Source organism: Prionailurus bengalensis, chromosome B1 (genome assembly GCF_016509475.1).
Source record: "Prionailurus bengalensis isolate Pbe53 chromosome B1, Fcat_Pben_1.1_paternal_pri, whole genome shotgun sequence".
Taxonomy (NCBI): domain Eukaryota; kingdom Metazoa; phylum Chordata; class Mammalia; order Carnivora; family Felidae; genus Prionailurus; species Prionailurus bengalensis.
In genome coordinates, this window is record NC_057344.1 from 73,635,797 (window position 1) to 73,662,349 (window position 26,553).

Sequence of the window (26,553 nt, forward strand, 5' to 3'; positions counted from 1 at the left end):
GTGAGAGTCTGTTGCAGGCTGACCATAGTGATGGTACATACAGAGGTGGCTGATATGGAAAGATCCCTGAGGAAGCACAGAAGTGGGGACCATGCCAGGCAGATGGAAAAGCATGCATGGCGACTCTGAAATGAGAATTTGAGGAACAGAACATTTATGAGAGTTGTGAGCAGAGCAGAGAGAGTAAAGTGGGGACTGGCACAAAGGAGACTCCTTAGGCAGGAAAGTCCTGAGCAAGTTGACCCTGTGGTGGTTAAAAATGCTGAGCTCTATCATAATCATTGTGGAAAAGCATGGAAGGGATTTATGTGGAACAATGACAGTGTCCATTTGTATTATTCAGTTCAGAATGGGAACTGGATTAACAGAGACCAGGTGAGTGATCTCACAGGACCCCTAAAGCAGAGGACAAGATGGAAAATACCGGTGGCTTGGAGGAAGGCAGCAACAGTGAAGATGGAGGGTGGATTGAAAAGACATTTGAAAGGTCAACTTTGCAGACATGGTGATGGACTAAATATGGAGAGAGAAGGGTGATTTAAGAGACAGCTCCCACATATCAGCTATTTCATACTTTCTTTCCCTCCTCATGTCTGAACCTTGCAAATACCAGCACATTCTCAACGTTTTTCACAATGACCCCAGTCGGGAGGGAAGGGAGGCTGGCCAATGGGAGACTTTCAGGGACAGGTGATGGTGCAAGCGTTTGAGTCAAAGGTGATTTGGAACTTCCTAAATAATTAACTACAACATCATTTTTTTTTTCTCCCTCGGAATAAAAATAGGAGAACTCACTGTGAAAGAACCCAAGTTTCTGGATTTTGAAGTCAGAGATGAAGTACAACTCACCATTTTAGCAGAAAGTAGGGGGCATAGGGCCTTCAGCAAAGTAGCAGTCTTGATACAAGATGTGAATGATAATTTACCGTGCTTTGGGCAGAGCGTGTACCAAGTATCAGTGCCTGAAGGCCAGTTCTACAATGCTCGCATCATACAGGTAACAGAAATGCGTTTTGTGGATGTGTGAGTGTGTGGGGATTGTTACCAGTATACATCAAAATATCTAAAGCTTTTTCTAGGACATAAATGAAATGTTTCCAGGGCATATAAAATGTGTGATGAACTGGATGAAAGCTTAGGTGGAAGGAAGTCTGAAGTTTAGAGTTTCTGAGTTCATGTTTCTTCCTCTCTTCATCCCGTGCTCAGTTAGTACCCACCTGCTGTCCCTAGGGACTCTGTCCAGCACCAGCAGGGAGTATACAGGGGCACAAAAACAGCTCATCTTGCCATGTGTACAATTTAGTGGGGAAGTCAGAAAAGTAAGTATCTAATTTAAAGGCACATTATTAATGTTAAATAGAAGTGCCTATTTAATGTCATGGGAGCAAAGAGGAGACACAAACTCTTCCTGGAGAAACAGCATAAGGCTTCACAGAAGAATGATATTTACACTTGGTCTTCAAGGGTGAGCAGGTACTCGCCAGGGGGAGCTGCAGCCAGAGCAACGTGGACTGAGGCACAGATGCATGGGAGAGCTCCCTGGGTTCAAAATTTGCGGACATTTTATGTGAAAGGCACAGATCCGCTGTTTCCAGCCTAATGCCATCTCAGAAAAAAGGGCCAGGCCGTGAAAAAGATCATCTGTTGTTAAGGTAGTCTTGTTCAGGCTCTAAAACCCACTCATCCTTGATAGTCTCTCTTCCTACTTTGGGACTAGTACCCAGTTTTACCTTTCCCATCACAGTTGAATTGCTGTTTTATACTCAAGAACTTGGACATTTGGAAATGCACAACCCCGTGGCAACCCACACAGGAAATCAGTATAAAAACTCCTTCCTGGCAAAGTCAGCGGCATACCAGGGCCTTCCCTTTGGCCTTTGTAACCCCTCTACTGTGATCCGGCCCCTAGTGATGATCGCACTCCTTTCTCTCTAGGTGGATGGGGTCAGGAGGCTAGATGACAGGTTAGTACACTTGGTGGACAAGACCTCCCACAATGCTCTGCTGTGCAGGTACCCTCACCTGCATATGGAGAGATGCCTTTGTTTGACTTCCAGTTCAGTTCCAGATACACATGTGCCCCTCTGTTGGTGCAGACAAGACCAGTGCAGTCTCAGGAGTCTTGGAGTCTTAGCTCCATGCCCCAGGATTTCCTCTGCTCTCTTTGCAGATTTCTTTTGTGTGACAGCAGCCTGATGGCTGCAGTCGCCAGCCTGTCCCATAAGTGCTGTGTCTTTACTTCGGCTTCAGCCATGACTGAGATGTTGAAGAAGAAAGCAAGGGCATTCACTTTTCCAATCTGTATCACCCTGCTCAGTGATGCCTGTTTAGCGGGGATGACAGACGCCTCCAGAGCCACTGTGTGGCCTGCTTTGTCACAGAGGGCCCCTGCCCTGGGATGCTGATGCCTTGCACTTCTTTGTCATGCATCCTGACTTGGATAGAGCTAGACTGCTCAGTGTGGAATACAAGAAGGTGAAGACACTGTTAAAGCCCAGGTACAACAAGTGAGTGAGAGCCTGACCCACCAGTGCGTCAGATTAGGTCAAACTTCAAGAAGGCTGAGTCAGGGACAGATACAATGAACTTTGTTCTTCACATTTTAGGTCATTTGACTTTTTCAGGAAGCCAGACCTGCCATCTCCCTGTGTTTCTGTTCAGAGAAATAAGAATGTAGAAGGCCCTGGAGTTATAGTACTTGTGGTAGTTCTTGCTTTTGCCGGCACACTGTGCAGACTTCCCGCTTTTGGTTATAGCCCCACAAACTTACCTTAGGAACTGCCCATCCCCTGTCAGATGTAGTCTTGGTGAGATTGTCAGCCAAGGTAGTGACTTGTTCCCTGTCCCCTGTCAAAGGTGTTGTCATCTGCCTCAGTCTCATACAGACTTTCTCTCCCTAGAATTTGAATCTTGAGTGGTAAGACACCAGCACAGAGGCACAGGAGAGCTGACTTACCTTGGTGGAAACAGTTCAAAGCTGTGCCCCCAGAGTGGCCCAGGTTCTTGGCCTTCACCCGGACACTATCTTCCTTTTTCTTTTTTTAATGGACTTTTAAAATTTTTATTTCTATTTGAAAGAGAGAGAGAGAGAGAGAGAGAGAGAGCACATGATTGGTGGAGGGGAGCAGATAGAGAGAATCTTAAGCATGCTCCATGCTTAGCATGGAGCCTGACATCAGGCTCAATCCCATGACTCTGGGGTCATGACTTGAGCCAAAATCAAGAGTTGGATGCTTAAGTGACTGAGCCACCCAGGTGCCCCGGATACTATCTTTTTTTTTTTTTAATGTTTATTTATTTTAGAGACAGAGAGAGGACAAGTGGGGGAAGGGCAGAGAGAGAGGGAGACACAGAATCTGAAGCAGGCTCCAGGCTCTGAGCTGTCAGCCCAGAGTCCGACATGGGGCTTGAACCCACGAACCGTGAGATTATGACCTGAGCCAAAGTCAGACACTTAACTGACTGAGCCACCCAGGCACCTCAGAACGCCGTCTTTCGGATCCATTTCTCCTGGCTAAGTTAGCCCTGGCAGATATGTACTGCTGGCATCCTAAAACCCTAACTGATACACCTCCTGGGGGACCTACTCTCTGTAACACTTCAAGCACTCAGGGGACACGATGGGTTTTATTCTACCCAGATGCATATGAGTTTCTTTTCCTGGTGATCTCGAAGGAACTGTGTATTGCTGCCTTTCCTTACTGAGTAGCTAACTTGGGTGCCCTCCTGGTGAGGTCCTCGATGTCCCACTTGGGCCACTCAGGATCCCCTGAGATGTGGCAACAGTGTGAAGGATAGATTGAGAGGGGAAGGAGTTAGAAGCAAACGCCCATCAGGACAGCAGTCACCCAGGAGAGAGATGATGGGGATGTGAGGTGCAGTCAGGCCAAAGCTGAGGGACACAGAGGATAAAAATAAGTAGGAAAAATTGTTAATTAATCGGTAACTTTATTCTTAAACAAGATCTCGAATTCACTAATAGAATTAGTTTTGTGATTAAAATGTAATGCAGACTAAATAATATATCTCCATGGAGAATGATGCAAAACTTCTGTTTCATCTTCAATATTACTTTGATAATTTACTGAATAAATGATCAGGATCTAAATTTGCTAGCACGAAATCTAGGCTGTTTCATTAATTAAAGTCCTTCTAAAATGAGACTTTCAATAAAATATGAAAAAATCCACATATGGCCTATTTTACAGGCAATACTTTAAGCAGGAAAAACAGCAAATGAACGACTACCATTCACTATGCAGAGATTTCTTCCATTTTCTGGTACTGGCATGAATCTAAATATAGTACTGGAAACCCTCTATTCAAGCAAATTAGATTTCTTTTCAAGTACAGTACCTTGTTTTATCATACTTTATTGTACTTCACAGGTACTGTAATTTTTTTTTTTTTTTTACCAACTGAAGGTTTATGGCAGCCTGCATCAAGCAAGTCTATTGGCACCATTTTTCCAACAGCATTTGCTCACATTGTGTCACAGTTTGGTAATTCCTGCAATATTCACACTTTTTCGTTATTACTATATCTGCTATGGTGATAGCAATCAGTGGTTTCTTGAGATGGAATCTCTACCTGGTGAACGTGCTGTGAAGACTGCTGGAATGACAACAAAGGATTTAGAATATTCCAGAAACTGAGTTGAAAAAGCAGGGGCAAGGTTTGGGATGACTGGCTCCCATTTTGAAAGAAGTTCTCCCGTGGGTAAAATGCTATCAAACAGCATCACACGCTACAGAGAAATCATTCACGAAAGGAAGAGTCCATGGATGTGGCAAACTTCATTGTCGTCTTATTTTAAGAAATTGCCACAGCCACCCCAGCCTTTGCCAACCAGCACCCTGGTCAGTCGGCAGCCATCAACACAGAGGCAAGACTCACTGAAAGTTCAGATGATGGTTAGCATTTTTTAGCAACAAAGTATTTTTAAATGAAGATATGCACATTGTTTCTTTAGATGCAATGTTATGGCACACTTAATAGACTACAGTAGAGTGTAAACATAACTTTTATATGCACTGGCAACAAAAAATTCATTTTCCTTGCTTCATTACAATATTTGTTTTATTTTGGTGGTCTGGAACTGAACCTGCAATAATTCTGAGGTATCCCTGTATTTTTTCCTCTTGCCTAAAATTATAGTTCAAAACATGTGCTACTCCCACTGAAAGTTATTTGGAAATCCTTTGAATGAGCATGCAGAATAGTTTTCTCACCCATTTCCTACTGTATTATAAATGTAAGCTTCAGCCATTTGTTGCTAGCCCTTTGATCATTGTTTTTAGAGCGTGTTTGACAATTCATAATTATTTCACAGTGTATTTGAAAAACAGCCTAAACCCATATTGCAGATTACACTCTTATCTAATGGAAGAGTTGCTTCCTCACAGGTTTTTGCTACCGACCTGGACAGTGGATTGAATGGCCTCATTGAGTACTCTATTCTCTCTGGAAACCAAGGGGATGCCTTCCACATGGACGTGCTGAGTGGTGTAGTGACAGCAAATGCGATTCTAGATTATGAGTTCACCAATTCCTACAGGTCTGTCCCAGACTCAGGTCCATTTTGCTCATTTATTCTGCTTGTTGCTGACAAAATTGTTGCTTTGGCCATGACTTCCTGTTATGTAAGTTTAAGTTGTAAAACATGTTCCCCTTTGATCCAACTTATGATCACCCTTGCGATACACTGAAGGAGTCTTAGAAAGTATTTGCTATTTGGAAAAGGTGATTACACTGGAAGAACTTTAGGGTCCCCTGTAGTTCTGAGCTTTTATGAATGTTGGATGCTATTAAGTACTAAATGAGAGACCTTAAAAAAGACAGTATTTGTGAAATGCCTACTGAATTATAGAGTGCTCTATAATTGTTATTGTTTTTTAAAATAGTGAAGACTGAATGACATTTCTTTTTTAATTCTTTTTTCTTAAAGTTTATTTATTTATTTCTGAGAAAGAGAGAGAGAGGGAATGAAAGGCAGGAAGAGAGGGAGACAGAGAATCCGAAACAGGCTCCAGGCTCTGAGCTGTCAGCACAGACCCAGATGCAGGGCTCAAACCCACAAACTTCGAGATCATGACCTGAGCCAAAGTCAGATGTTTAACAGACTGAGCCACCCAGGCACCCTTCTCTTTTTAAGTCTGTACTCAGTTTTGTGTATGAAAGTACAACCCTGTCATCGGGTCCTTGTGGCAGTACTGTATCCTAATAGAAATGATCTTGTTAAGCATACATTCAACATTAAATATATTTTGTCTAGAGTTCAAGGTACACAGAATTATGCAGAATCCTATAAAAGAGAATACTAGTGTTGTGGGTCTTCTAGTTATTTTCAAAAGTCAGTGCTACAAAAGTCTAGCTACCTGCAGATATAGTTATGGCATCACAGTCTATAAAAGAAAAAGGAAAAGACTCTAAGAAATGCAAAATGTCCAAGTACGGGGATTGCCTCAAGAATGATGGCCCAGCCTTGCACGCGATTTGACAGGCGAACATGCTTTCTCTGTAAGTGCCAATAAGGAGCGAGCCATAGGATATATGAGTGAGTGGGAGAAATCAGGTGCACGCTGGGGCTTATTCTGCAGGCCTGAGCCAAGGCACACGCATCTACTCTACTTTGGGAAGAAAACATAGGAAACTTAACCTTGTTTGTCTCTGGAGAAGTGGTCATGGGGGAAAGCTGGGGTCAGAGGCTTGGCTTTCTCATTGTGCATTTCAGGGTGCTTTATATTCATATATTTCATACATTCTTCTGAAAGGCCTCACACATACAGCGTTTCCCTCAATCTTCAGAGTCCCCTCCTGAGGAAGCTAAGGAGCATTTTCTCATTCACAGGGTAAGACAGCAGACACACGGTGGCTTGCTGAGGGCCACAGAACCACTTAATGATCAAACATAGGCTCACGCCCAAGTGTTCTGATTTTGACTCACGCTGTTTCCACTGTACGGCCTACAGAGCAGACCTTCTACGCAGGGGAAAAACAGGCATATGAAAGACCCGAGTGCCAATGTTCTCCTAGGCCAGACTACTTTCATGTTTTATGAAGAAAGTGCAGTAGACGCATGTGGTTGAGCCGGGAGAACGGATTACAGTGGGATCTGTTACAGGGCGGATTGGATTAATTAACCTCTGAAAACCTTCCCGGCTCTAAAAATTTGATTGTTTAGTTCTTTTTGTTTAATATATTTCAAAATATGACTTCAAAAGCATTTTAAAAGTTTAAGAACTTACCCTGTAATAGCCAGTAGGATTTTTTTTTGAGTAATATTTTAATGTAATCAATTGCTATGATACTTATTGTATAAATATATTAAAACCGGCTGTATAAGTATGTTAAAACCCATTTCTGCTACATTGTTTCTACAGTCATTTTAAGCCTAGAGCCGGTTTTGTCTCTCTGTAGATGACTGCAGGTAATTCTCAGCCTAGTGCCACCTGAGTGATTACAAATTCGGAGATTATTAAAGGTCTGCTGTGTTCTAGGAACTAAGCATTTCCGGATTGTAATGACTTTCTGCCCTAACGTACTTCTTACTCAATGGAGCCTAATTAGCAATTAAATCTGACTCCTTTCAGCTTTTTCCTATTTGCGTCATCATTTCAATGTTCCCAATGTCTAAATTGGCCCCAGTATTTAAAAGTGCCCCTCTCCAATTCCCCATGAAGAATTTCACGCAAGGCTAGAGAAGCAGGAATTGAGAGACTTTGAACTATACACACACTGCCACTGAGAGATAAAGAGACAACCATCGCGCGCATGCGCACACACCCACGCACCCCTGAGCCACCCTCCCCACCCCCGCCCCCCAGTCTCCACTATCACCAAGGCCAGGAAATATTTTAAATCTCCTGCCTGTTCATGTTTCTCCCCTTTGGCTTCTCTTCCTCTTTAGGGCTTTCGCTGATGTTTAAAGTGGTGGGAAATACAGGATGATTTTCCCCTAGCCTCCTACATCATTAGTGGATGCTTTGGAAATGGTGCCATTTAGCCTTTTGACTTTCCTTTTGAAGTATTGCTATTTTGTCAGATTGAAGAAAACATTCCCAATTCTAACCCTCTGTTTTACAATATAAAATGAAGGGAAAATCAGTTATGATTATACTCAATAGAAATGCATTAAATAAAAATTAAATGATTTTTAGATCTCATATTAAGCCACATATAAGACAATTCAGTGGAGAGGTGATGACAAATTATAAAATAGCCCTTAGGTTCTATCTGACTGATATTTCTGATTTTTAAAAACTATTTACCAAGCGTGAGGCCAGGGATGTAAAGATGTGTGAAAGAGTTCTTGTTTTTAGGGAACTCAAAAATCAAGTGCCATTATAACCCATGACAGAAGGCATATTAATAATCACAATATTTACAGGTGTGCCTGGGTGGCCCAGTCAGTTAAATGTCCGGCTCAATTTTGGTTCAGGTCATGATTTCACAGTTTGTGAGCTCTGCACTGATGACATGAAGCCTGCTTGGGATTCTCTCACTCCCTCTGTCTTTGCTTCTCCCCTGCTCATTCTCACTCTCTGTCTCTCTCTCTCTTAAAATAAGCTTAAAAAAATAATCACAATAGTTGCCATTTATGGAGCTGCTTTATATGTCAAATTTTCATAACAGATTAAGATTTATAGAAAGAGGAAATTGAAGTTCAGAGAGGTAAAGGTTTTTGCCAAAAAATATGCAGCGTGTAAATGGTAGAATGGATGGGATTTTTGCCCATGTGAGTGGTCATTGTAGGGCTTCCTACTCTACCATGTGAATGAATCTGTAAAGTCCATACTTGTATATTTATGAAACCCAAAACAGAAAAGGAAAAAAAAAACTTTAGGCAAATATGAGTTAAAGGTTTAAAACTTCAATTTCTGTAGCATAAATATTCAAGGTCAAAGAGCAACACTAAACTCATACTCTCCACGGAGGGCTCATTATGACCTGGAGAGAAATAGTGCAAAGCAGTTATGTATACAAGGTAGGAAGTGGACTGCAATGTTGATTATCTTTTCCAAGATACATGACTCATAAACAGCAGCGCTGGAATGGCAACCCCATTTTGTTGATTCCCCATGAAAAAGGAATAAAAGACATTTTGGGGAAAAAAGCCAGAAATTCATGGATATGCAAAAGCGTTTGGTATGTTTGGCAGTAACAAGGGGTGCATGCACCTGAGAAGCACCTGAGTGTGGGGTAATGAAAAAGAGGCTGAGGACACAGAGGAAAAGGAGAAAGGTAGTCAAAGGTACAAAGTTTCAGTTACAAGGGAAATAGGTACTCTTAATTGTGGATGTGATACGCAACATGGTTGACATGGTTTTTCTCCATTTTTTGTGTCTGTATGAAATGATGGATGGCAACTAAGTTATTGTGATAATAATTTCACAATATATGTAAGTCACATTTTTATGTTATACAAGCTCACCATGACCTGAAAAATAAAACAAACAAAAAAAAGAGGCTGGTAGGTTGCAGTCAAGTTTTGAGGGACTTTATACTACATATAATGGTAAAATTTCCATTTTACTTGATTCTATAGTCTATCTAAAAGCAATTGAGTGCATGTTCAGATCTCTATTTTTTTTTAAGTTTATTTATTTATTTTGAGAGAGACAGGAACAGCATGCGTGGGGGAGGGGCAGAGAGAGGAAGAGAGAATCCCAGGCAAGCTCCACATTGGCAGTATAGAACCGGATGCAGGGCTCAGACCCACAAAGCCAGGAAATCATGACCTGAGTTGAAACCAAGAGTCAGATGATTAACTGACTGAGCCACCCAGGCGCCCCTCAGATCTTTATTTTTAAAAGACATCTGGTAGTGGATGCATCCCAAGATAAGAGAACCAGCATCAGACAGATTAGTTAGGCTAGACAATGGCTGTGAAGGATCTGTTGTTACCAGGATGAAGCAGCAGGGATGGAAGGAGGGCGCATACTTGCTAAGTGATTCAGATATGGAATCCATGGAAACAGGGTCAACAGTTGAATTTATTCAACAAGATATGAGATAGAAAGTGATTCTGAAATTTCTTCATAGGAAAGGCAGGAATTGGGATTGGGATATTTTTCAGGGCATTTGGAGTTTGAAGGACTAGTACAAGATCAAAAGTAAAGACACTCCTAAGGCAATTAAAATACCGATCTGGAGCTCCGGAAAGAGGTCTTCATCCAAGATTGAGATTTCAGCTTCATCCAGGGAATGAGAATTTGGGGGATTATCACTACTTGAGGATGAGGCAGACAAATAGCCAACAGAATAGATTCAGGGAATAAAAGGAACAGAACCTGGAAAAGATCGTTCCTAGAAACCACAGGGAGAGGTTGGATTATGTAAAGAAGAAGGATTCAAAATGTGTTTGGATTAGAATCAGCTAAAACCTATTCCTTGCTTTAAGGAGTTTAAGGAGATATTATGTATCTGTATTATATTTCTTATTTCCAAAATCTATTTTTTAATACGTAAAAAAATCTTATTATTGTTTTGCTCTAACAGTGAATATACTCAATTGCATTTTCTCAAATGTTAAATGAGATACAAGACAACACCTTTTTGATTCCTGAAAACCTCAATATCATGTCTTTTGGAGGATCCAGTTTCCTGTGATGTCTGTGATACTTTTGTATGCTCATATGGAATATCCACACAAGGTGGTAGCACACTGTCGTCCTGCCATCAGATGTCAAAGCAAGCTCTACTTTGCAATTATAGTTATCTGGAAGAGGACACTATGTAGATTTATGACAAACACAATATAAAGCTCCGTTTTGAATTGGAAATAAGTGCTTCCAGATAGTTCTGTTTTGATATCACCCATTTTATGGCTGCTAATGCCATGGTGAATCAAGCTGCTCATCAGGTGGTATGAAAGAAGATGATCTGAAGAGTAACTGCTTTTAAAATCTGCTTGTCGGCACACCTATTTTCATCCCTGACAGCCGCTCACGGCGAGCCCGCCATCTTACCCCAATCCCAAAAGCTCTTTCTTCATCTTTCTGCTTTTCCATAGCGTTTTGTTCTTGTTTCATACGTGCATTATCTTCAGGTATCTCTTCAAGGACATTAATTAGAATTGTTTTCATATTTTCTTTTGTCCTTTCAAGATCTCTGTTTCCTTTGGGTTTATTTCTTCTCCTTGTCTGTGTTGCACTCTCTTTTCATACTGAAGACTTGCTGTAAGTAACTAACCATGCATGGTTCTGAGTGAGGCAATGGCAAAGTCATTAGAATCTGTGAGTGGGCCGCCAGAGCTTACTGATCAGCACACTTCACTTTGAGATAAACTAGAGAGGAAGTTGACTACTTTGCAGAATGACATAATCTAGAAAGTTCCTTTTTCTTTGGGAGGGGCTTTCATTTCTACAAGGACTGTCCCTCAGTATTACTTACTGAGTATGAAAATCAGGCCTTCTTTTGCCTGGGAGTGAAGAACAGTGGGCAAGGGGATTTGATTCTTTATGTTCTTTATGTTGAATTTAAAATAATCTGCAAGCTCTTTTTAGCTCAGTGTCTCACTGTACCCTTTATCGTGTCTTATGCCTCTCATTGGTTACTTGGGGGCGAGTCTGTTCCCCACTCCTCCTTATCTTCTTCCTAATATATTTTAACCTGTGGTTTCCTTTCACCCACCTATTGTAACCACTCCCAAATCTGCTTGCATTTTCCAGAAACTTGTTGAAACTTCTCACCACCTGTACCCACCAATATCTTCTCCCATTTTCTTTTAATCTTATGGACATATACTTTAAGTCCTTCTGCTATCATTTTCATAGACTCTCAGGAGGAAGAAGAGATGACACCTGTGTAGATATAACTAGAAGGCATAGCTCTTTTCACAGGTGTTTCTGATGTTGGCTGATAAGCTTTTGCTTTTCTTAGAGTTTCAGAAGAACATGGAATTCTTGGTAGACATTTAAGATACTGTTGAGAGGGAGTTTTGAAAAATCATCTACCACCTTCAGTATTCATTATGGGAATCAGAAAGGATACCGCCTGGTCAAGGTCCCGTCTAACATTTAACATGATAAAAGAAGCTTCCTGTGGTTGATAGAATAAGAGAAATATGCTCTGAATTAGAATAGGCTGGTTCTAAATCTGTTCTGTTTCATTTATAATCTCTGCTGATGTGCTAATCAGGGCAGCAGTTCTGAAACCTGGAGCCAGTTGGACTTGCTACAAGCGATAGTTTTACAAAGACTGCCAAGGAGCCATCATAGAAACCTTGAGGTCTCTCAGAAGTTATGTGTACAATCTCGGTGGATCTGCCTTCATAATTTTTCATCTGTCCTTCAAGCCACTGAGGAACTTTTTACTCATCCTTTTGTTTTGAAACTGAATGGTGTACTTTCTACCATATCAAAGATTCTCATTTAAGTTGACATAGGCATTATATAGAACCCCTGAAACTGTAACATAAAAATAAGGGTGGTTACAGCTATCGTGGAATTGACAGAGCCATAACTTTGATGTCTTGGCTGAGCTTTTAGCATGACATTGGGGAGGGGCAGGCAGCAGAGGCAGAGAACATTATGATTTGTTTATTTTTAGTAAAATCATTCCATATGTACCTGACTTACGTCCATGCTCACAAAACAAACTTTCCACACGGAATGATTCTGAAGCTCCAGAAGTGTGAAATTCAAGTAGTTGTTGTACTGATGTCCCAGCTCTGATAGTGTAGAAGGCAGGCCACATGCTTCACAAACAGTAGTTCCAGTGATTATTTGCTATTAAATGGGATTTAAACCAAGAAAGAGTTGATGTTTAGGTTACACCGTTTTTAAATGTTAGATTGGAAAGGTAGAACGTTTAACAGATAAGCTAAGGGAAAAGAAAGTAGAAATGTGTCAACTTCGAAGACTCAGTTTCTTAAAGGGTAGCATCAACCACTGGCTAAGACTAATACCACTCGAAACTAAAGATTGTCTTCTGATTGACAGCTTAGCTCATGACTCAGCTACCCTCCTGGAATTCATAGTGTTTAGAGCGGAGTGAAAAGCTAATGATTATATATTAGGGCATGATATATACACAGTAAGTAAGACAGGCATGTTGAAAGTATGTAGTGGAGCTCAGATGGTAAAGCACAGGCTTTCTAGTCAACCAAGATCTGGGCTTGAATCCTGGTTCTGTCATACAATACATTCACAATCTTAGACAATCTTGAGAAACCAGCACTCAACATATATTTTTAAAAATCGAATAAGATAGCTTACTTGTCTTCAAGAAACTTACGGGAGGGACAGATAATAAATCATTAAGAACAAAGGGTGACAATCGCTGTGTCAGAGGAATGTACAGGGTGCTGTGGGATAGAGAAAGGAGCATCCAAATCAGACCAGAGGTCAGTGAAAGCTTCTCAGAGAGATGTGAACTTCAGAAGATCAAGAGGGTAGGATGAGGATAGGGATTCCAGGCAGCAGGCAAGTCACAGGAGGTCATGTGTACGTGCTTGAGGCCTGGATTACCTCGTAGACATGGAGAGCCAAGGAAACGTTTTTTATAGGGAAGTCAGCTTTTCAATTCAGGTTTTTAGATGGAGCGGTTGAGTTGCAGTGGGGGAGATCCAGAGGGGCAGATGAGACTTTCAGTAGGGATTTTGGTGAACAAACAAGTAATCCAGTTGAGAAAGGATATAGTGAAGATAGAACGTTCCAGGTAAAGATTATGAGGGAATGAGGCTACAGAGATCAACTTGTTCTGGTTTGCCCAGGACTCTCCTGGTTTTAAAAAAAACCTGAAAGTCCCATGTCTCAGGAAACCCTTCAGTCCCGGGCAAAGCATGATGTTTGATCAGCCTACCGGAGCTGAAGGCAAGAGTGCAATGGTTGGGGACACTGATCCAAGTGATATTCAGGAGGTAAAATCCATAAGATTCATAATCAGTTGGGTGTTGGAAAGGTGGTAATAGAAATGGAGAAGTTGAAGACACTAATAAGGTTTCTAATTTAGTTTCTGGAGACAGTTGTACCATCATCCAAGAGTGATGGAATCACTACATGTAAATTCTTGTCAATCATGAAATTTTTCACCTGACTCTATAATTCTGGCCAATCATCCATTTTTGTAAATGTGTTAATCATGCAGTGTCCTCTCTCAATTCTATAGTTTCTATTGATTTGGAATTTGGATCTAAAAAATATCAATACAAAACACTCACTTAGTGGCTCTGTCTTTTGTTGGAACAGTAAAGTGGAAATATGTAGTAATATCCAGGCCATTCATGATAAGGTGGAGGCAGTCTACTTATCCAAAGAACAGGTGTCGGTGTTCTTACTTTTTAGGTTGTTCTTGGTAGGAAAGGACTGAATTCTACGGTCTGTCTCCAGAAATGGTTCCTTTGTTTTAAATGCCACATGATCCCTGGTGACTTGCTGGATTTTATTTTCTAAATGCATCAAAAAAAAATAAATTTCAGGGGTGCCTGGGTGGCTCAATCGGTTAAGCATCTGACTTCAGCTCAGGTCGTGATCTCACAGTTCGTGGGCTTGAGCCCCGCATTGGGCTCTGTGCTCACAGCTCGGAGCCTGGAACCTGCTTCAGATTCTGTGTCTCCCTCTCTCTCTCTGCCCCTACCCCTCACACACTCTGTCTCTCTTTCTCTTTCAAAAATAAACAAACATTAAAAAAACCAAAATAAGTAAATAAATAAATTTCAGGGTACCATTCTTATGAAATAAATTTCTTAAATGATACCATTTAGAAAAAGGCAGGCGGAGAATTATAAAAGTAGCTAGTCAGCTCATTTTCAAGTTGTCAGCTGGATATTTGATATTTGTTATTTTTCTAATTCTCTGGATAATGGATTACATTCCTTGATTCTTTTCCAAACCAGCTTGATTGTGCAAGCCACGGATAAGGGGATGCCCAGCCTTTCTGGTACAAGTGTGATCAAGATACAGGTGACCGATACAAATGACAATGCCCCGGCTTTTCTCCCCTCTGGAGCAGTGGAAATTGCAGAAAGTAAGTGTGGCAGTTTGGAATCATGGTTTTAACTTGTGTAATATCATCTACCATTTTCTCAGCCAGGCATTATATCAAATAGAAGTACTAATCCTCAACAGCCATGCAACCCAGACTGCTTCTGTCTTCATTTTACAGAACAGAAAATGGATGGTCAAAAGTTCAAATATCAACTGTCAGAGAAGTTGAATGTCAAAGCTGGGATTTGCATTTAAGTCATCAGGAGGCCAATTCCCAAGGCTCAAAGTGTCATTCCACACAGCTTCTTTTTTGTGTGCCGATAGTTCTCAAAAATGAAATCTCCTCTATGGAGAAGCCTACTTAGCCGACTGTGATGATCCCCTGAGAAGGAGCGATGTCCTTAGATAATTTTGTCAGTCTTTGCAGTATATTTATGGCAAGTAGTAAGTGAAGGGGTACTCACCACACAAAGCCATTGCTTCCCTCTAGTGTAAACTAAACTTAAGCATTTACAGAAAGACTTTACCCACATTCATGGTGGAGGGAGAAACTATTAAATTTTACATGATGTGCTAATTAATCTCAATTGTTTGGGTCTCTGGGTTATATGACTCCATAGTCTGCAGTCCCAAATTTGTCCATGGTCAAGGGCTGTACTGGTAAATCCAACCCAACTCTTTTATCATTGAAATTGCAAAAAGTGCTCACCCCTCTCTTGTCACTGTCCTTTTACTCTTAATATCCAACTCACTCCTAAGATGTTTCAAACCTTTTAGTATGCTCACTTTCCAGACAAATTACCACGCACAGAGGGATCTGTTTGTAGATGTGTAGAGATACCTAAAAATACTCTAAAGTGTTCTACACATAAAAAGTTTTCCAGTTCTGCCTCTCGTCCATTTGATATATTTTCATTTGCTTTTACTGAAGGTCCTATTCTTAAGCACATGCATTAGCATCAAAATGCAGCAATGTACCCATTGTAAATACATCACGAGAACAGATGGCATAAATCAAAATGTACTGAATCGGGTAAGGGATGGTTGATGCACAACCAGAATGTTCAAGCCTGAAATATGAAATTTACAATGAGCCTCATAGACAGGAGAACTGTTCTGAGTATGTGGCCCTCTTCTTTCTACCCGCACCATACTTGTAAGCTTAAAAATGAGGTCCCTTGGAGCACATGGGTGGCTCAGTCAGTTGAGCGTCTGACTTTGGTCAGGTCATGATCTCGCAGTTAGTGAGTTTACTGCTGTCAGCACAGAGCCCGCTTCAGATCCTCTGAACCCCTCTCTCTCTGTGCCTCCCCCACTTGTGCTTTCCCAAAAGTAAGTAAATATTTTAAAAAATGAGGTCCCTTTTGTGACAGTTTAGACTAAAGAACATATAGTGTGTTGGGCACTTAGCATGCCATCTCTTTTGTGATTTTTGTTTTGGTGAATAATATTAGAGATTTGCTTTTATCACTAGCACAATGTATACTTTGTCTTTCAACAGTCTGGATAATTTGGGGAGTCAGATTTTAAGAGAAGGAAGCAGTGTATGTGCCACCCCAAAAGAAATCATTTTACAAAATAAGTACAAGGAACTATATTTCTAACTTTAGTATACAAATATTTTCACTTAAATCTTGCTTTTCAAAACTGTATGCTTTGTATTAATGTTTTGAGTAATAACCTTCTTCCCACCCATATCCCCTATGTTTATATGATTTTAATACAGAAACTATGTATACAAATAAGTGGCTGAGAATGTTTCTTGGTCCTGGAATTGTGTTGAACGCATACAACAAAAAATGCAATATAAGAATCGAATATGCTCTACCTCCTCAATTCCCTACTCAGTGGTAAATTTTCACTTTATTGGGCTCATAAATTCTTCAGAGTTTTTGTTCGGCTCATAATGAGCTTTGTATGAGAAATCATGCCAAGAAACAGCAACTCATGTTGGACTTAAAGTTAAAATGTTTGGATTGAACTATTAAAGAAAAGTATTTCAAAGGATGCATTTTAATGGAGGCTGACATTGGTCATGACTATTCCAGATTCTTTGCCTGGTGTGATTGTGACTCAGATATCCGTTCATGATGTGGATTTGAATCCAGCTTTCATCTTCAATTTCGCCAAAGAGAGTAATCCTGGAACCAAGTTTGCCATTGATCAGAACACTGGAGCGGTGATGCTAGTGAAAACATTGGATTTTGAAGAAGCTACTGAATATGAGCTGCTCATCCAAATTTCTGATACTGTGCATCACACAGAGGGAACACTCATGGTCCGTGTGTTGGATGTCAACGATAATCCACCAGTATTTTCTCAAGATTCTTACCAGGTAAAGAGCTCAAAGATATGCTGAAACCACAGCCAGACTGGAAAGAATGGGGAATAATGTAAGCCTACCATTGTTGATAAACGGATTTAGGCAGACGGTATTCATGGTGTTTAGAGCCTTACTTGATGCTGAGGGTTTTATATTCAGTATCATGGAGGCTATGGTAAGTACATATGGAATTAAGTAGCTCATTCAATTCAGTTTCTTATGTGTGTATATTGCCATTGTTTTCATTTGTAGAGATTGGAGTCCAGTTGGCCATAAGAATCAGAACTGACCTAATATTTGTAAAGCTACCAGACAATAAGGCGGTTTAGATTCTCAGCAGTTAACTTGGGAAAACCCTTTCTTTCCTAGAGATAGTTTTGGAATATATTGATGAACATTTTGCAGAGATAAGTCATGAACAAAACTGTAAAGTGGAAACTTGATTTGCTGTAGAGCTCAGTGTATGTTTATAGAAGTAAGGACAATAATAGCATTCAGCTAAATACTTGGAAATGGGCGTCAGGACTTCTGAATGTAGCAAATGCACGGTTGAAGCATAAACACAGAAAGGAAACTAACCTAAGTAATGATTTTCTGTGAAGGCTTGCTAAATTATACAATGTACATAATGTAATACTATAATAGTGAATTTGCTAACTATCCTCTACCATGCAGAAATAATTTAGATGGAATTTTTGTCATAATAAAACTCAAAAGTAATTGAAAACTTTTCTTCATTTTGTTTTTCTGAATTCTAGGTCTACAAAATAATGTTCTTAATATGTCAACTCTATAAATTAATGTGTGTATTTTCCATAAGCAAAATGAATACAGTGATTTTTACTTTCTGGCCTTGTTCCTGAAAATATCTCTGCCTGGAAGCACAGGGCTCATTTCTGTCTTTTTTCCTTCAGGCCACTGTTCCCGAATCGGTGCCTGTAGGGTACTCGGTGCTGACTGTGGGAGCCACAGACATAGAAAGCAATGAGAACATTTCTTACAGGATCCTTTCTTCGTCAAAGGAATTTTCAATTGATCCAATGAATGGTGAGTTATTCATAGTGGCTTTAGTGTTCGTAGGTTCGAGTTACAGGGTGGAAGGCTGCAGTAATCTTTTCCAAATGCTCCTAAAACGCTTCCACCTCACCCCCCCGCCCCCGGTATTATAGTTGCCACCCTTCTTATTTCTCTGCACATCAAATGCTGTGGTAGCAAACCCTGGTGTTATTTCTCTTCTCCAACATCTCAATGGCTGGAAAGCAAAAGGAATTGATTACATGCTGGCAAATGTGCAGATTTCAGAGACCCCAATGTAGTAAACACCCAGTTGATCAGTCCAAGTAAAGACAGTTTGGGTAATTATCCCAGGCCTCAACAAGCAACAGAATGCAGTCGAAGGGATTCATTTAGTACTGAGGACTTCATGTTACAAGAGTGTGGAAGCTTTTTTTCCGAGCCAAGTACAAAAGGTTCAGTAATAGCATAATACATTCAATAAGGACAAAAAATTGAAAAAGGGAAATGATTTGCGCATCTCTACTGAGAAAAATTATTGTGGTACTTTTTCTGGTTTATTTGATGCCTTCCAAGGCTCTTTGTCTTTTTATCAGAGAGCAAGTCACTTGTGGTCATGAAATGCACTGAGGCAAGTGATTTCAGATTAGAACAGTTAAGAATTGTATAGAGGAAATATAGCAATGAATAGAAATTAAAAACTAAATTTGATATGATATTATCATTAGGAAAACAAGGTCCCTAGCAGAGCACACTCCAGAAAAGAACAGGTCCTGGGACATGTCACACTATGTGTTCCCCATTTCTACCCACCATTGCATTATTTTATAAGTGAGAGCTGATTTAAAAACTAACCTCAGCGGGTACCTGGGTGACTCAGTTGGTTAAGTGTCCAACTTCAGCTCAGGTCACGATCTCGCAGTTTCTGAGTTCGAGCCCCGCGTCGGGCTCTGTGCTGACAGCTCAGAGCCTGGAGCCTGCTTCAGAGTCTGTGTCTCCCTGTCTCTCTGCCCCTCCCCCCACTCATGCTCTGCGTCTGTCTCTCAAAGATGAATAAGCACTAAAAACATTTTTTTAATAATAAAAAATTAACCTGAGGATGACAGATGGTAACTAGACTTATTGTGGGGATCACTTTGCAATATATACAGGTATAGAATCCTTAGTTTTACATCTGAAAATAACATGCTATCATATGGTAACTATATCTCAATAAACAATTAACCTCAGGATTGCCCTAAAGAAGAATTTAATCACCAAAGACCAGTGTGCGGCCCATGGAGGGTTGCAACAAGTCGGTCATGTTGCCATGCAGGCTGTGGGTGAATGCTGCTGTATGGATGTAAACATGTCAGATATTTGGCTCTAAGATCTTTTCTTCTCTCTCTTTTTTGGGGGATGCACAGTGCTCAGGTGACATCAGCTGCTGTCCTGGTCACAGCCCATCACAGTGTATAAGGTGGTCCCTCTGAGCACTCCATCCTGGCAACATTTTTCCTTGACATGTGTTATCAATACTTTGCAATTACAATATTGATTAGGAGGTTTTTAAAACATTAAATGTTATCAGATCAAGTTAGTTCATGGTGGGACCCTAACTACATATTTCTATATTAAAAACAACAAAATTTGTTAAATATATTTCATCAATAAGAGAAAAAGCCACTTACTAAATTAACAAAAAAGGTTTAGGGGCGTCTGGGTGGCTCAGTCGGTTGAGCATCCGACTTCAGCTCAGGTCACGATCTCGCAGTCCGTGAGTTCAAGCCCCGCGTTGGGCTCTGGGCTGATGGCTCGGAGCCTGGAGCCTGCTTCCGATTCTGTGTCTCCCTCTCTCTCTGCCCCTCCCCCGTTCATGCTCTGTCTCTCTCGGTCTCAAAAATAAAAAAATAAACGTTAAAAAAATTAAAAAAAAAACAAAAAAGGTTTAGGAAAGACACCTTTATAATTAAGCAATAGTTGAAAATCTGCATTATCCTATATATTACCTTCATTTGACTAGACTGAACGTCACCCAGTATTTCCAGAATAAATAGCTTATTCTAGAATATCTCTATACATGTGTCTATGGGTAGTAGAATGGAGTATATGCTTTTCAAATAAGAATACATTTTCTTAAGAAATAGTAATGGAACAGTTTATTTTACAAAAATAAAATTAAGAGACATTTGTAGCAAAGTCATCTTCCAACAGCACATATATTTAATAGAGTGACTGCCAGGAGTATTACTTCTGGATCTCAAGTGTTACAAAAGTCTAATAATTTAAAATTTCTCTTTGGAGTTACTCTCGGTTGTAACTTAAATAACAAACTTAGCAAATAAAAACAACACATTAGTAAATATTTGATAAATATTTGCTGACAAGTGGATCATGAAAATGTAATTTCACAGCATTGAAATGCTATGTCTTATTTTTCAGGCACAATATTTACTATCAATCCTGTATTACCTCTGGATAAAATATCAACAATTCAGCTTCTCGTTGAAGCCAGTGATGGTGGCATTCCTGACCTGAGCGCTCTTACCTTAGTAGAAATAGAAATACAAGATACGAACAATTATGCCCCTGAGTTTGCAGTAGAATATTATAATCTTAGCTTGAGTGAAGATGCTCAAATTGGAGGCACGCTTCTCACATTTTCAACCATGGACCGTGACTGGACCCGTGAAAACACATACGTTGATTATTCGATCATCAGTGGTAATTCACAGAATAATTTCCATGTAGAAACTAGTTTCATTCATTCAGAAGATCCTTATAAGCAAGCTGGTTACCTGGTGTTGCTTCGTAGCCTGGACAGAGAAGTAGCTGCCAGTCATAACCTTGTCATTGTGGCATCTGACCATGGCTGCCCTCCATTGAGCTCTACAGCCATTGTATCAATAGAAGTACTTGATGTCAATGATAATCCACCTAAATTCAGCAGTCTGAAATATCATGCCCATGTCAAGGAAAGTACCCCTCTAGGGAGTCACATCACTGTGGTCTCTGCAAACGACCGTGATGTGGGTCCACATGCAGAAATCATCTACCACATCATCTCTGGAAATGAGAGGGGGCATTTTCACTTGGAAGAAAAAACTGGAGTTCTTTATTTGATTAAACCTCTGGATTATGAAGAAACGACAAAATTCACCTTAACTATTCAAGCTTCAGATGAAGAAAGGAAGCATTTTTCTTTTGCGGTTGTGCTTATCAATGTCCTGGATGATAATGACCATGCACCTCAGTTTATGTTCTCAAACTTAAATTGTGTTGTTCCTGAAAATGTCCCTGTTTTCTCCACTGTATGTTCCGTAAACGCTTTGGATTTTGATGCAGGTCCTTATGGAGAATTGACCTATTCTATTTTATCGCCCTGTTCCACCACTCACGGGATGCCTCATGATCATCATCCCTTCCTCATTGACCCTTTAACAGGGGATATTCACACTAAGCAAGTCCTTGACTATGAAAATGACAATAAATACTGCCTCACAGTTCAGGCAAAAGACAAAGGGGACTCAGCAGCCTCTTCAATGGTTTGGGTGGATATTGAAGGGATAGATGAGTTTGAACCCATTTTTACTCAAGATCAATATTTTTTCAACCTTCCAGAAAAGAATAAAATAAGACAGTTGGTTGGCAAAGTGGAAGCATCAGATGCAGATGCTGGTATTGATGGAGTTATTCTTTATTCTTTGGAAACTCCATCTCCTTTCTTTTTAGTAAATAAAACTAATGGAAATATTTATTTGACTAGAGCACTTCCCCTGATAAGAAGTCAAGTCCGTGAACAAGACACCATTGAAATGAAAATAATCGCTCATAGCCCCAAACCGGACTCCAAGTTTACATTTTGTGCTGTTTTTGTAAATGTGTCTTCTTTTTCAGAAGGACAACACTCAGCAATATCAGGTAGCAGCTTTTCCATCAGCGTCACAGTCTCCTTTTTGGTGTTTCTGATACTCATCTTCATACTAATTGTATTGATTTTAAGACATAAACAAAAAGACACAACAAACAATTATGAAGAAAAGAAAACATCATCATCCTCAGATATCAATTTGAGACTGACCACAGATGGCAGCATGCTCAAGCCCTTCCAAAAAGCTAATGAGTGCCGTAATGAGGCGGTGCCTGTGGACTCCATGCCTGAGTGGTTGAGTTTAATAAGTATCATGGAGAAAGACATTGTGAATCTGTACAGGCACTCAAACTCCAGCGGCCACTGTTCTGTGGAAGGAGAAAGTGCAGAAGATAAGGAAATCCAGAGGATAAATGAGCATCCTTACAGAAAGGACTCTGGCTCAGCTCTGAGTGATCGGGAATCCAGGGTCCCAGACTCTGGAATCCCGAGGGACTCAGATCAGCTCTCCTGCTTGTCTGGAGAAACCGATGTGGTGGTCACTGCTGAAACAGCAGAAACCAGCCATACATTTGAGGAAGATAAAGAAGGCTGTGGTACAACCTATGCTCAAAATAATGTGTTACCCCAGACACTAAAGAAGAGAGAGATAAAAGAGAACATCCTGGCTGATGTCAGGAGAGAGTTCGTCTTTATTTCAGATGATCAGGAAGCAAGGTGTGCAGCGCTTTCCACCCAGAGAACCTCTGATCATGATGTGAGAGGCAGCTACCACTGGGATAATCTCCTCAGTTGGGAACCCAAGTTCCAACCTCTTGCCTCAGTATTTAATGATATTGCAAAACTAAAGGATGAACATTTATATACACCGGGCATTCCAAAAGAGAAATCTTTAGTTATTCCACCACCTTTGATAACAGCAGTAGCCCAGCCTGGGATTAAAGCAGTTCCACCAAGAATGCCAGCCAGAACCCCAGGTCAAGTGCTCCAGAAATACCCACACTCCCCCCTTCCCTACCATCTCAGTTCTCTGCCGGAAGCCTCAACCCCTAGCTTTTCACCATCTCTTTTCCTGCTGGCCACACAGACCCCTGCCAGGACCCCACTGTTTTCAGATGGGGAATCATTAGGAACACATCTAAGTGGTACGTGCCGTGAACTTAAAGCAGAAGATGAAGTTCAAATATAACATGATTGTGATGCCCAACACCCACTCACCAATGGTCATGAATGGTTGAACAAGACATTCTTAGGCTAGCTTCTTAAGATTGGCTACAACGTAGTGAGGGATTTCAGAACCTCCTCATTTAAATTTCTTGAATTTCATTCAGCCTTAATGAGAAGTTACCCCCTCTTTTAACCTTTATGTTTTGCTCTCAGGACTCGTTTGTGTATATAACTCGTGTATATTCTGTCATTAGTTTTCTCTATGATCAGATCTCCAAAGGACACAATGAATTTGACTGACTGCCAAAATGCTTATATGAAAATATATGGAAATAAGTATAGTGCAGTCTGGTCACATTACTGCTGGTTATACTGCTATATCTAAAATAAATTAGTAAAGACTGAATAAGGAATGAGTATAAAAATAATGGAAAGGAGAAACTGGGGAGGATAAACTTCGATTTTAAAATGAAGTGATTTTCTGTAGATCCGATATGTTTAGAGATGTATTTCTCTACTTTCCCCATATGCTACACTTACAGAGTTTTGCCATAATTTGAATTTTAATGTGGTGTCTTTTGGAAATCTAATGAGAAGTTAAGAATGAAATTTGTCATAACTGTACCAAATAAGAAAACTATTCCTGATTAAATGAACCAGAATGCATGTTCTTGATAGAGGGCCAGGATTGATAAAAGCAATAAGTATATGGTTGACTGCCACCTAAGATATATTTCCTTAGCCTTCTTTATAAATACAATGAGTTTTTTTTTCAATGCTCTGTCTTATAACATGGTACAGGTATACACATTAAATTCTGAAGATTAATATTTGTAGAAATTCCTTCATTTTATTTTCTTTGAGATACAATAACTTTTGGTGTGAAATAATTTATCCATTCAGAGTCACTTTTAGAAGTTTGCATAGATAAAATTATGTTATTAGCTAATAACAAATTTCATAGAGTAATTTAGCAATATATTTTTAAATGAAGATTTTTTATATAAATATTTCTACTATAAAAGTTAAGAATGGATGTCAGAAGTCTCTCTTCCATTTGTTCATATTCATGTTTAGCTTTAACTGTCATTAGAGCAGTTTGGAAACATGGTGAAAATAATTCTGTTTTGTACAGCTACTATTTCAGATATATAGTGGTGTTATGTGGTGCTTACATGTAATGTTCTATCCTTCTCTCTGGTGAGCCCAAGAATCCTTCAAAGATTCTTATCCCTTCAGGAAAGCAGAGTGCATGCTGCTGCTGATGGTCCAGAAGTCATCCATGGTAGGCAACACAACCAGGCGTTGGGATAAGAGTTTAGGATCCCAATGTCAAGCCTAGAAGGCATCTGATATGGTTTTCTGTTTGTTTGTTTTTTAATTTTTTAATGTTTATTTATTTTCAAGAGAGAAAGAGAGCGAGTAGGGAGGGGCAGAGATAGAGGGAGACAGAATCCGAAGCAGGCTCCAGGCTCTGAGCTGTCAGCACAGAGCCTGATGTAGGGCTTGAACTCATGAACTACAAGATCATGACCTGAGCCTAAGTTGGATGCTTAACCAGCTGAGCCAACCAGGCGCCCCTGCTATGGTTTTCTTAATAGTTAATATGAGCTTCTGCTGTAGAAATATTTCCTTTATTTTTTTCAATAGGCCTCATCTGTAAAATTCCGTGAGCTACTTCTCTTAGCTGGAAAACATTGCAGGATGCCATGTTTGATACCTGGTTTTGTAGGTAAATAATTCTAAGACTTCCTATGCTGATTTTATTAGTTACATATCTTCTGACTCTTAGATCAGGAACAAGTGTATAAAATCGTATCATAAATTATATAAAACATGAAGGTTTTTGGACGAGCCTAGAATCCTAGGGAAAGTCATTTAGTCATGGAACAATTAAAGGATGGATGCATGTTTCTTTTTTTCATGGCATACAGGGAAGAAGATTTCATGGTTTTCCTAAAAAACATTAATCATTTCAGTGTTCCAATATTTATTCTCTCCTTGGCTTCCTTCAAAAGATTACTTTGAAAGAAAGTACACTGATTTTTTTCCCTAATTATATATGGAAGTGTTGTTTTGTAACAGATTTATTTCTAGGAACCAAAAACATTTTGTTGTTTTTAATTAAACAGGTTCTTTATTTACTTCTGTTTAACAAGAGTCATCCATCGAATTCTTCCCTGAGTTACTGGCCTATGATTTATTGCCCATTCCGGACATAATTCTGCATTTTTCTAGACATTTAATAAAAACAGAAGACATGAAGTATTTAGAGCTATTCCTTACCAATATCTAGTGGATTTTTAATTGACGACTTCATTATACCGTATCCAATGCCACACGGCCACCAAACCACTGCTGCTAGTAGAGTTAAGCTGAAAATGGGAACACACTGGCTGAGTGTTTGCAATAAATCATACATCGGCCCTTTCAACTAGAGTGCTTTTTTCCTAAGTAAACAATATAATTTGTATAGTTTTCCTTCAAGTTTAATATTAACTTGCCTCATATGTTCTGTGTTACTTTGCTGATCTACACACCGGCTTTAGCACTCTGGAGGGGGTACAGAACTTGTTAGTGGAAAATCATATTAAGCCCCAAATTCATAAGCTATAAAATAAAAGACAGTTGTCTCTTGTGGAATTTTGGCTGCCTGAAATTCTGGACTTTCTTGTTGGCAGCCTTAAAAATACTGGTGTAAATCAGTACCAAATGGATATCAAAATTCCATGTCCTAGTAGTAATCATTGAATTGGCCTCCAAAACAGATTCCTGGGCAAAGAAAGGGGAAAAAAAAATGCCTGTATCTTTAGGGATTTGGTCATTTGACTGTTCTCGAAGAATATTAAAATGTCCTATAAACTACTGGCTGCGTTCGTGCATGCATACCTGGTCTGTGTGTCGCTGTCCAGTTGAGACAGGGGTGTCCTTCTCACCCTCAGTTTCAGAACCCTACTTGCTGTGTTTTCCAGAATGATAGGGATGAAAATTAGTTATTAATTTTAAAGGTTTTTTCAATGTTTATTTTTGAGAGAGAGAGAACACGTGCAAGCAGGAGAGGGGCAGAGGAGACAGGGAGACACAGAGTCCAAAGCAGGCCCCAGGTTCCGAGCTGTCAGCAGAGAGCCTGACGTGGCGTTTGAACCCACGAACTGTGGGATCATGACCTGAGCCAAAGTTGGATGCTCAACCAATTAAGCTACCCAGGCGCCCTAAAAATTAATTATTAATTTTAAAACTATTTCCATCCAAATATATGTTTTGTTATT

At 40.0% G+C, this 26,553-nt stretch overlaps 1 protein-coding gene across 1 annotated transcript in view; it reads left to right on the plus strand.

Moving 5' to 3' along the window:
• LOC122468918 (protocadherin-23-like) overlaps positions 1-24,120 on the plus strand; it is a 125,734-nt gene extending 101,614 nt beyond the window's left edge. The window contains 6 exon segments of the mRNA XM_043555857.1: positions 786-997; positions 5,406-5,557; positions 14,840-14,970; positions 16,979-17,265; positions 18,168-18,300; positions 20,689-24,120. Of these exon segments, the coding sequence (XP_043411792.1) occupies positions 786-997; positions 5,406-5,557; positions 14,840-14,970; positions 16,979-17,265; positions 18,168-18,300; positions 20,689-23,306 (3,533 nt within the window). The 3' untranslated portion in view covers positions 23,307-24,120.
• The last annotated feature ends 2,433 nt before the right edge of the window (positions 24,121-26,553 follow it).